Consider the following 12914-nt stretch of genomic DNA (forward strand, 5'->3'; position numbering starts at 1 on the left):
CAATTATGCAACTAAATCCTCAGGTTTGCTTCATTCTTCCAGAAGCAGCACACCTCTCTTCCAATTTCTGGCCTTCTCCCGTGGTGATGAAATTTGACCCACTCCTGTAGCTTTCACATCTGTCTGCGTTAACCCTTCAACATCTTGTGGATTCTCTCTGGAATGTTGAGGCTCTCTGTCACCTTTTTTCTTTGTAGACTCCAAAGACGATATGGGGACTGCTTTTAAAACATTACTGTAAAAGTCACGTGCCTGAATCACCGTGGTAAGACAATGCCTCGTACCTTCATAAGTCACCACCATACCCTCTGGTATTTGCCATCTAAACTTAATATCACGTCGTCTCAATTCTTGTGTCAAAAAAGCAAATTCCTTCCTTTTTCTTAAAATTCTTGCAGGAATCTCTTTTAAAATCAAAAGTTTTTGCTCATCCATTACAAAATCAATATTGTAGGAGGCCTGGATAACTTCATTTCTAATCTTTCTCTTTGTGAAATAAACCACCACATCTCTTGGTAATTTCCTTTGTCTTGCAATCCACGAATTAACACGGAAGATTTTATCTATATCTTCCATTATTTCATCTGCTGGTCGCTCCAACACCCCTTCCAAAACCTCAGAAACCATTTTCGTCAAATTTTCCTTAGGATTTTCTTTTAGGCCTCTGATTCTCAAAGCAAACTCCATCTGAGAATACTGTGTCGAAATCAAATCATAATCCATTTTCGCTATCATATTTTCAGTTTCTGTCATTTTGGCTTCCATTCTAGTATCATTTTGAACAAGATCTTCCACTTTTTCATCCAAAATCTCAATGCTTTTAGCCATATTTAACATTGCAGATGTGATGTCTGCTCTCATTTCTGCTAATTTCTCTGTAAACTTCTCCTCCAACTTTTTCTCCATTACCTCAACAAATTGTTGCATTTGCTTTTCCATAGTTTCTTGGAGCAAACTCTGCAAATCTTTTACTGTAAAAGCTGATACAGATTCAGATGCAGAGGACAATAAAGTTTTCACCGAAGACTGCTGCCTCAGGGCAGGAACTTTAGAAGATATAGCCGCCATTTTCACCCTCTATTGTTAACTACGCACTTTCACATGCAGATTCAGCAAAGTCCATTGAGTTAAAGATCAAAATATCATCTTCACCAAAATCTCCTGCATCGCTCTGCCTGCGTCCTCGTTCTCATAAGCTCTTCCTTGCTAGCAGGGATGGTTGCGAACGCCCTGTTCTGCTCCAAAAAACCCGGAGCAGAGACACCTCGCAGTCCGGAGCATGCCCAGGCTTCGGGGGGGCTCAATCCTTCCGTCACCAAAACTCTACGTTCTGGCGGCCCTGGAGAGCTCTACCCTTACCTGGACGCTCACCCCCTCCTCTTCTCCCGAGGTGGGGGCTTCCAAGCCACCGAACAGCTGATCGGCGCTGTTTTCGGCGACTCTACGGAGCCGCGAGGCTGACAGCCAAGAAATGGCTGCCTCCGGCATCGCCTTGCCATCCGGAAGTCCTCATCTCCGTTTCAAAGCTGAAGAGCCAGCGCTTGTCCGAGGACGTCTCTGTGGTCATGTGGCCGGCATGACTAACTGAGAGGTTATTCAGTGCTAAAAAAAACTCATGTAACAAAATCAAACTAGAAGAATTCCCACTAGGAAAAACAAAGCTGAGACTTCCATCAAAAGTGATAGCAACTTTGTAAGGATGTGTGCTTTATTAAAAAGAAAAAAATATACAACATTTTTCTTCTTATGTTCAATCACAATTTACTTGGTAGATCTTGCAGTGTGACTCATTTTGAATACATGGAAAAATGTTTGAAACCTTAAATATGAAAATGAATGAAAAACAAGGGATGTGAATATTCTGGCAGCTAACATCTACCTATATTAAAATTGCTGGGGCTGACTAATAGTGATATCAGTGACAAATGACACAAATGATGTAAATTAAAACAAATAATGTAATTTTGGTTTTAATTGAATGGCATTAGAAGACTCCCCAAAGGTGGTTTAAATGAAGATTTTATGATACAGATATTGACCTTGATAAGCTTTTTTAAATATCCTAATATGCACATTAAAAAACCTCTTTCTTGATTTGACTAGCAAGAAATGTTTTAAACGATTTAAGCTTCAGTATATAAAATGATAGCTGGAAATAGTAATTGAAGAAACAGATATAATTTCAACTATACATTACACTTACTAAATAATTTCATACTACATTTGTCCCTGCATTACATGTGAAATATAATGCATGTCTTCACAAATGTTTACATTTCCTTTCTAAAGTTTGTTACTTGCAGCAGTTGTAAAAATGAATATCTTCCAACCTAAGAACTTTGACATTTGGTTAGCTGAGTCGAAAAGCATACATGAAACCTAATTTTCTCTTTTCTTTCACTTGCATTTTTCATGTACACCTTACTTTCATTCAATTTTGTGTGTTTTTACCCCAGAGGATAAAACCTAATTACTGTGACACATTTTGAGCCTTTCCCTCCTGTTCCCAAAGGAATCAGAACTCATAGAACTACGGGAAACCATTGAAATGCTGAAAGCTCAGAACTCGGCTGCACAGGCTGCTATTCAAGGAGCTCTGAATGGCCCTGACCACACTCAGAGAGGTATGGTATTCTGTCTCATTTTTCAGGGATGTAATGGTAGGTCATTACCAACTCTCTGTTTTTCAAAAGAATGGTTTTTGTGCCACATTTGTAGAACCTTCCGTATGAAAATTTATATTTGTAATGTTTCCATATCTTTAAACGTTCAACTTCATTGATTTCCAAAGAGTTTACTTCTGAGGAATTACTAAGCACTCCTAGGTTGACAAATAGCACAATGCAGCTATTTTTGTACTAGAATCTCTTGTACTCAAGCTAACAATGTGGAATGGAAAGGGAGTTCTGAATTTTTCAATTTTCTATCCACTTATATTACATGGCATTGGAGATGGCATAAACGATGTCAACAACAGATTGGCATAACCAGGATCATGCTGCCTTTAAGGGGCAACCAAATCATTTTAGATCCATCAGATCTCTAGGTCTTTACTCAGTTTTGGCTGAATCACACACACACTCTTTGTATAAGAACAATTTTTGTTGTTTGTTTTTTTGTAATCTGTAAGGCAGGCATTCCAAATGATGTGAGCAGAAGACATGAGCAGAAGAAGAAAAGGACGTTTCAAACGAGAACAGAATTTAAGAAAACATATTTTCATTAATTTAAACTTTGTTCTGGATTTAGAAAAAATAATCAAGAATAATCGAGTGATATATTAAATGCTTTATATCCTTCTTTAAATAGTCACAATTATAGACTGGATAAAGGACAGAGGACAGTTTAAGATAGCATTTGAAGCACTAGAAAAGGAGCTATATTGGGAAAATGTAACACGCTATTTCCTTTCTCTTTATATTGTAGATTTGCGAATAAGGCGACAACATTCATTTGAAAGTGTTGCCAGCATCAATAGTGGTACAAGCCATTCAAGCATGAGTAGCAGCAATGATGCTGACTCTAAAAAAAAGAAAAAGAAAAATTGGGTAAGTACTCTATAAAGTAAAATTGTCTGCTGTCCTTTTGTATAATTCTTTATTTAATAAATAATATAATGAATGAACCATAGATAGTAAATCACTGTTTAAATATAGCTGTTCATGCTGATATACTAGATATAATTTTTTTGCATGTTGCTCTATTGTTGATGTATCAAGATCACATCATATTGTTGATGTAAATGAAGATCACTACATAATAACAGACTTCACAAGTTACTATATTTTAGTTCACTATATACAATATATTAATTGTCCAATTTTATAAGGCAATGGTAAAAAAAATCAAGATAGCAGCCACAAAAGTGCAATTGAAGTTTGTACTGTTTTTTTATGTTTGTCATGCTTTAAAAGCAGGCATAACTTTTATCATACTCTTGCCGATGCTATCTTTTTTTTAACAACACTCTGTAGACATCCTTGATAGTTTATTGTTCCATGAAAGAAATATGGTAAATATCTTGAAAACATAAAGGTCTTGAATTGAGACAGATACTTCAAGAACTAGAATTTTAGCGACATAAAAGTAGGAAAATACTTTTATTATTTAAAATATGTTTATTACACAGGTAATATTTTAAAAATACTGATTCCAACGTCATTCCCTTGATTTGTAATTGCACACTCTTTCATGTTTCTGCAAGGTGAACTCTAGAGGAAGTGAGGTGAATATAAAATCCTGGAAAATTTGGCATGCATCTTAAAGAATTCTATCTTGGCATGATTGCTATTCATTTTGGCATTAGGCTTTTGTACCCTTCTGAAATATTATTCTTTATGTCTCCTTAATGTTTCTCTTCATTTTACCTCCAACTTTAAAATATGGAAAGGGGAAGTGTCGCCAAAATCCATTTCTTTCTCATTAGAAAACATAAAATGGTGAAAAGAAATGCTGTATAATGGTTAATCAGTTCTTAGCCTCCCAGTTCTTGAAGAGGGATGGAAGAGAAAGTTGATTCAACTTCATATAAACCAATCTGATTTGTGCTTTCCAAAGTAACATGCCAACTGGAATGCAATATTTTTCCTCCATTTTGGTGCTTCTCCAAATAGTGCAATGCAGTTCTTCAAACAAAATATGTGCCCAAATACACACATTAGAGAAAACTGCATATGAAAAGGTGAATACTATCATATATTATTACAAAAAATACAGGTAATAATGAAAATTATATACAAAGTGTATATCTTAAGAAAAAAAATACACAAAGTGAGCTGATATTTTTACCAACAGAAGTCAAAATTTCTGATGAGGAAAATCTATATACTTCAAATAAATTGAAGTATTTATTTGAGTATTTATGAGCAAATAAAACATACTCATATATCTAGTTCTACTTTTGACCTGATTCTTATGAAAGAAAATATTCAAAATATTGCTGAAGGTAATAAAGCAACTACTTGGGAACGATTTTCCCCTTGGTTTAGGTAATCTGCTTGCTCATAAGAAGCTTTTGACAGCTCAGACATAAAAGATATACTGCTTATTAGAGACCTAGCTTTTGCCATCTCAACTATTGAAATAAATGGCTGTTTGGCTATTCTGAACCTTTCAATAATGGATAAGAGCTTTTAGACAATAAAGGCCATGCTTGCATACATGAACTTGCTTCTTTAAAAGAACATAAGCAAATGCTTTCTGTTTCCCAACCTTTTCAGCTTCTTGTCAGTGGAAAAGCAAATACTGCAGCTTTAATATGCTTATTTCTGATCAGTGCTAGTGTGGAAATTATAAAGCCTAATCTTTCTGGGAGAAAATGTCTCCTCCCTCAAATAACAGACAATATCATATTGATTGGAATTCAGTGTATTTTATAAAGAATGTACTTATTTAAGACCAATCATCTTAAAGTGAATGCCAGAAAAAAGGTATTTCACAAGCGATATGGGGTTTTAAATGAGTATCCATTTATTAGTACAGTTCAGTTGTATGTATTTCCTATAACACAGATCTCAGTTAATTTTAAAAAGCACCTTGCCATGTTCCTAAAGATACTGTGTTGCACATGTTAATGTCCTGCTTTGTCTATACACTTAACTCAGGTAGTAACTAAATTGGCCTCTGCAAACTAACTTCTCATACAAGAAAGAAATATTGGAACTCTTTCAAATAATGAGAGCTAAATTGTCAAAGATATTGATGTTACTTTTTTTTCCCTCCTAGCTAAGGAGTTCATTCAAACAAGCTTTTGGAAAGAAGAAGTCTTCAAAACCTCCTTCCTCCCATTCTGACATAGAAGAAGTCACAGATTCATCTCTTCCATCCTCACCTAAATTACCTCACGGCTCTGGAGACTGTGGATCTACTTCAATCAGGCCATCCCAATCAACTTCACTGTATGTTTATTCTTTGAGAAATGTCTCTTTTTGAAAGTGTCAATTTTTTATGGGATAGTTTTGGAAAATAAGTCACTATTATTTCTGAAATAATACTGGTCATGAGCTACTAAGAAGCATTGTCTCTTTTTAAAGATTCAAGCCATTTTAATTCTCTACAAGTAGTCCTTGCTTAATGACTATAATTGGAATAAGCAACTCTGTTGCTAAGCAACATGGTTGTTAAGCAAAACATCACTTAACTGCAACTGATATCACGATATCACTTCCATGCAGTTGTTAGGTGAATTAATCATGATTTTTAAGTGAGACATCACATGACTTGCAATTTTACTGCTGGCTTCTCCTTTGTCTTTGCTTGTCAGAAACCAGCTAAGAAGCATGCAAATGACAATCAGGTGGCTGCAGGATGCTAAAAGGGTTATATGTGTGAGGACTAATCATAAACTTATTTTTTCAGTATCATTGCAACTGATAGTTGCTAAACAGGGCAATCATTAAGCAAAGTGTATCTATATCACGGGTGTCCAACTCGCCATGTCACGTGACGTGTCGCGGCATATCGTGACTCTTTTTGCATTGCCGGCAATGGGGTAGGCGTGGCTTTGGTATGATGAAACTGTCCCGCGGGTTGGCAGTTTGACACCCCTGACCTATATTTATCTCATAGAAACAGTATCCTTTAACCCTTCCATTACTATTATATTTCATACTAAGTTGTTGCTTTTTAAAACTAGCTGCCATTTTGCTGTGCTTTTTTTTTAAAAAAAATAAAAAATATTCCTTTCGTATCCAAATGTTCAGCTATTGTTTTTGCTGTTTTTTTTTCTTTTCTGTCTTAAGTAATTTCTAAAAATTACTAAAAGCTAAAAATTTATAGGAAGAATAACCTGTATATATTAGATCTCACTTCTACATTTTCATGGACACCTCTTTCCAATAATAAATCTCTAAAGAATAATTCTGCTTGGTTTTCTCAAATCCAAGCAAAGTAAGTCTGCTAAAACATATACTCATGAATGCAAATCAAATCCAGTAGAAAGGGTAGGAAAGAGAAGGAGCCACTCCTGATTAATAATGAATTGCCAAATTAAAATGAATTGTCTAAAGGTAATGGGTTTCTCATAATATTCTGCCACTTTCTTGAATCACAAGACATATGCCTCCTTTGTTCAATCCCAGAAACTCTTTGACCATGAATATAATAACTTTGATGATTGCTGCTAATAATGAAAGTGGTGTAGAATGGTCCTGAAGTTCCCAAGCTAATAAGGACCATCATGATAACATATCTCAGCTGTCTTCTGTAACCAAGAAGAAAGTAGGCAAATATTCATTAACATAGACAAGTAGGGGGAAAAAAACAGCTTAGAATGTAAACCCTTGAGCTTTGGCATTTACATAGCTCTGACTGTGGAATACTGAGGTAGGCTAGATCTGTTGTAATACCTTTCACTCTTGACTGCAATAAATACTTGTACAAGCTGAGCCATGTTGCAGAATCTGCTGCCAAATAGATCAATTCCTGGATGGATGGAAGTTTCTAGAGTTACAATTACAATCGTGCTGACATGAAACATATATTTATATTTATTAGATTTTTATACCACCCTTCTCCTGAAGGACTCAGGGCGGTGTACAGGGCAATAAATATTAAAATACAAAGTAGAAAAGTTAAAAAACAATTAAATAATTCTGCCCAATATATACAATAATTAAAACCGTATTAAAACCCAACCCCGAAACCCATCAGACCAGGCTGGCTTGCTCAAATAAATAGGTTTTTAGATCCCACCGGAAGGACCGAAGGTCGGGGGCCATCCGGAGCTCAACTGGCAAGCGGTTCCACAGGTCTGGCACGCCCACAGAGAACGCCCTCCCCCTGGGGGCCACCAGTCGACATTCTCTGATCACAGGCACCCTGAGGAGGCCCTCTCTGTGGGAGCGCACTGGACGGAGGGAAGTTGACGCCGGCCGCAGGTGCTGCCATAGGTAATCCGGACCCATGCCATGTAAGGCTTTGTAGGTCATTACCAGCACCTTGAATCTCACCCGGAGGGCAACCGGCAGCCAATGCAGCTCGCGGAGCAAAGGTGTAACATGGGAGTATCGGGAGACCCCCAACACAACTTGCGCGGCTGCATTCTGCACCAGTTGAAGCCTCCGAGTGGTCTTCAAGGGCAGCCCCATGTAGAGAGCATTACAGTAGTCCAAACGAGAGGTCACTAGCGCATGAGTGACTGTACGCAAGGCATCCCGGTCCAGATAGGGCCACAACTGGCGCACCAGGCGAACCTGGGCAAAGGCCCCTCTAGTCACAGCTCCTATATGGTCTTCTAAAGAGAGCTGTGAATCTAGGAGGACCCCCAAGTTGCGCACCACTTACCACTCTGCAAAACATTCTGCTGGTTGTGGATCAAGAAATGCTACCAATTTCAACTTATATATTAAACTGCAGTGATGTGTTAAAAGGGATTTTCTTTCTTTCTGGTTCATAGTTATGCACTACTGTATAATAGTGCATTTGTGATTCCTCATGATACAGCTGTTTGTTCAGGTGCAATTGGGCTGAGGCAGATATCAAATATCTGAATGTTTTGACATGATGAAATAATCATTTTGCACATTGCAAATCAGCCTATCGAGAAAGATATCCTGTCCTAGCAGTTTCTCTTAAAATGGTAGATTAAACCTGCCTTAACTATATGACATAAAATAGCAATCTTGCATGTAACAATTGCACTCCAAAGCATGCTGATAAAATCCCACTGAACACTGTAAAACTTTAAAATTGTACCATAAGTCTTGTACCTGTAGATTTTGGTTTTGATTATTGTGGTTTATATTCCCACATTCAACATGATAATGAAAGCCATAAACAAGAGTTCTTCAAACTGTGACATAATGTCCATATTTAGTTATTATCCCCTCTTAAAGCTTTTACTTTTTCATTTTACTGCATTTTTTATTCTGCTTCTTTCATGGTTTCTTATTTTCTAAACCATTTCCTTTACTTTCTTTCACTTGCATCTGTCTGTCTAATGCGTGTATATGCAGGTCATCTCTATTCTGGGCTCCAAAGAAAAAGCAAAATGGTCCCGTGATCTACAAGCATAGATCCCGGTAAATTGGCACAAGGGGCTTGGAGTTATTTATCCAAGAACTAGAAGGATGTTCTCTATTTTCTCCCCAAATGTCTTTGCAGGCATGCTTTGAAAATACAGTATATCAATTATATGTTGTTGAACAAACTAAACTAAAAGACTATTATGTGAACAATGGTGTGGTTGCTATTGTACATCACTTTAATAATGAGCAGAAAGGACATGTTTTTTATGCTCCAAAGGAAAGAATTAAAAATTGAATTTTAACTTTTAATTCACTATTAAAGTTTAAATGTTCTTGATTTCATCTTACATACTGTCGGAAACAGAAGCATGATGTCATGTATATGTATTTTCTGCTATCTGTTATGCCAGGGGTGTCAAATTGCCGGCCTGCGGGCCAGTTGCATCATAAACAGGTCGCGCCCACCCCAGCTCCAGCAATGCAAAAAAAGTCGCGATACATCGCAACATGTCACATGACATGGCGAGTTTGACACCCGTGTGTTATGCCATGCACAAATGTTTCTTATTTTCCATATGGAATATATTCGTTGCAACTTATGAAAAATATTGAATATTAGCATAGATACAGATTAAATTCTACAGTCATAGCATAAACATTTTGAACACCATAAAACAAGAAAACAAGTCAGTTCACATATACTGATACTTAATGTAAGTAGTTTGTAAATGTAAGTTTGTAATACATGAGTTGGACTGAAAGACAAATCATCTGAAAAATCATATCAAAAGAGAAACACAATAGTTAATAGTAGCAATGAATTTTTAATTTGTACTATTTTGGAAATTGTTTACTTTTAATGAAAGCAGGGCTACTATTTAATATAGGAAAGATTTGTAAAATACAGTCCTATTGAATTGGAGTATAAAACATCATTGTTCTTATAAAAGGAATTACATAGAAAAGTTATAGAACTACCTTACAACTTTATTTAGATACTGTTTCCCCTTTTCACTTTTTTAAATTGAATTGATTTATATTGCTTTGATGAAATTCTCCCTCCTGCTCCTAGGAATCAGCAGCAGAAACCTTTTCTGATTCTTGGATATACTATAATAATACACTGCTGTGAGAAGAGAACCTTCCTTTAATTTTCTGCCTCTTTACCTTCTCCTCTTTGTTTTAGGATTTGTGAATGCACAGAAGCAGAAGCAGAAATAATTCTTCAGCTAAAAAATGAGCTCAGGGAGAAAGAGCTCAAGCTTACAGATATTCGTCTTGAAGCCCTCAGTTCTGCACATCATCTTGACCAAATTCGGGAAGCCATGAACCGCATGCAGGTCAGTTCTGTGGAAAAACTGATTAGGGCATTAAAAATTAAAAAGTAATGCCCTCTTTTTGTCCTACTGAAATTATTTTATTCTGTTTGGTTAGAAGACTGAATCACATCAATTCAGCTTTTCAATACAAAGGGGCTCAAGTACAAGAACCATTCTATCAAAGTCTTGGAACTTGATTTCAAGAGGTCTGAATTGTGCTCTCTCCTTCGACTTTGCACTTTGAATACAGCATTGCAATCATATTAAATGCTTGAAATTAGTAGGTGAAGCATAGTAAATGTGAAACATTTGGATTTGCTATCCTTATCTGATGAACAAGACAATCATAGAACAAAAAGGTTATACTGAATGGTTGGAGTTTGAGCCATTGATATAAGCAACTATGAACATCTTCCTCTAAAAAAATTGATGTAGTTCTGATTGAAGCAACCAGAATACTTCTAAATCCCCCCAAATCCCTCTGATTTTTGAATAAATTATAACATTTTGCAAAAGAATTTACAATTATAGAGAATTTTTACCCCAGGGATGTTATGCAGTTCAGGGTGATTACAAGAGGGCATTACTTTTTTAGTCCTTTACACTAAGCTAGACATACCCAATTCCCACAAACATTTGTCATGTTTTAGCCTCCAGCTCCCTAATCATCTTTGTTTACCATCCATTTAGACCAGATGGTCCCCCTGGTTTGGTTTATAGAACAGTGGCCACAAGCAGAGCCTTCTCAGAGACAGCACCCCAATTAGAGAACTTTCTCCCAAGGAAAATATGAACAGTACATCCCTCACCTGTTTAGAGGCAACTCCAAACACACTGTTCAGCCAGGCATATGTAGAATAACAACACACTTTATGTTCAAACAGCACTAAGTACATTACTACTAATATTTTTCTTTCTTTATATACACATTTTTAATATTGTTTTAAGCAGTGCTAGTGATGCTTTACAATAATTGTCTTTGAGAGTTTTCTTTTGAACCACCCTGAATTTCTCAGAAACTTTAATTTCAAATTAGATGTAGATTTAATAAATTAGGCAGAAGAAACAAATGTTTACATACATCTAAATCCCACAGACCTACTGCCTCCTAGGCACATACTACAGAGAAAATAAGGCATTGCATTTCTAGCCAGCATAGCCAAAGGATGATGGGAACTGTGGTCCATGACACCCAAAAGATATTAGTTTGGGCAAGGCTGGATTAAATTATAAAAGAAAAGATGAGTTCTATTATTGCCTGGATTTTAGGGAAGGAAGGAGGCAGGAATAGACCACAAAGCCAATCTGTGAGTTTGCTCTCTCCACTGTCTGCACACCATCTTCCCCACACAGCACGTGTATGAGAGACAGAGAGCGAGAGATCCCCTCTTTTTGTAAGTTTGCTTACTCTGCAACACTCCCCTTCTCCACACTTTCACTTCCCTGCTGGCGCTCTCTCTCTCTCTCTCTCTCTCTCTCTCTCTCTCTCTCTCACACACACACACACACACACACACACACAGAGAGAGAGAGAGAGAGAGAGAGAGAGAAACCCTTTCTGAACGGAGCAGGAGGAGATTTTAAAAAGAGAGAAGAGGGGGAGAAGAAAGGTGGAAGATCCCCTTTTTTGTAACACAGCTTTCTCCTCCTCCTCCTCCCCTCTTGGCTCTCTGCTGTCGCTGTCTCTCTCTCACACACACATACAGAGAGAGAGAGAGAGAAACCCTTCCTGCTTTCTCCTTCTTCTCACCCTTTCTTTCCAGCCACCACAGAGTTCCAGGCTGTGGCTCTGCATGACTGCTGCGTTTCCCTCTCTGGCCCTACCACGTGGTGGAGAGGGCGACTGGGAGCCGGCAGCTGCGTGCTCACATCTCCGAGCCTTTCATCCCACAGGCTGGGCGTGCCCTGGGGTGCTAGGCAAGCGAGGAAAGGCCCTGCAAAACGGGGCCAGGCATGGGGAGGCTGCCTGGCAAAGCAGAGTGACTGGAGGAGAAGCCCGGCAAAGTGGAGTGCGGCTGGGTGTGACAGGGTTAAGTTGGGAGGGGCGGGGTGGGCTGAGGCAAATGAGCTGTAGCTGCTGCTGCACACCACCAGCCCCTGACTGCTCACCATTTCTGTGTACATGTTTCAGGGCACCCAGTTGGGTTGCGGTGGGCGAGGGTTGGGGCAGCATGGGCCTGTTCCTTGCCATTTCTGGGACAGCCCCCGGGGGCCAAATCTGGGCCCTCCCCGGGCTGGATCTGGCCCGCGGGCCTTGTGTTTGACATGTATACTATACATGGATACTGTTAAAAATCTGTGTGGCAATTTTCAATGTACTGTACATATACTGAAATACATTTAAGATACAGTGCAAAAAGAAAAGCTAAGAATATTTCTGAGTTAGAAGAGTTCAGCTGTAGGAACTATTTGAATATTCTTATTCCAACCAAAGAACAAATTACATAATATTTACTGAAAAGGTAATTTAACCAAATTTCTGCACTTGCCATGTTCACAGTTTTCTTATTCTGAAACTGATGTTTTCAATGGAAGGAAAGAGATCCTTAGTCTGATTTTGGTTTAGTTTTTTTAAGGCTATCTTTAATTACATGAAATCTCCCATAAAAACTACTACTTGGATGCCTCT

The 12914-nt window shown here is 37.8% G+C and overlaps 1 protein-coding gene across 1 annotated transcript in view; it reads left to right on the plus strand.

Annotated features, from left to right (window-relative positions):
* Window positions 1–12914, plus strand: part of NAV3 (neuron navigator 3) — a gene marked incomplete at its 5' end in the record, with an annotated part of 387240 nt that overhangs the window by 353034 nt on the left and 21292 nt on the right. The window contains 6 exons of the mRNA XM_083365121.1: window positions 2513–2624; window positions 3427–3548; window positions 4205–4225; window positions 5725–5897; window positions 8955–9020; window positions 10153–10306. Of these exons, the coding sequence (XP_083221247.1) occupies window positions 2513–2624; window positions 3427–3548; window positions 4205–4225; window positions 5725–5897; window positions 8955–9020; window positions 10153–10306 (648 nt within the window). The remainder of the gene's footprint in view (window positions 1–2512; window positions 2625–3426; window positions 3549–4204; window positions 4226–5724; window positions 5898–8954; window positions 9021–10152; window positions 10307–12914) is intronic.

Source organism: Vipera ursinii (assembly GCF_947247035.1).
Source record: "Vipera ursinii genome assembly, chromosome: 6".
Lineage (NCBI taxonomy): Eukaryota > Metazoa > Chordata > Lepidosauria > Squamata > Viperidae > Vipera > Vipera ursinii.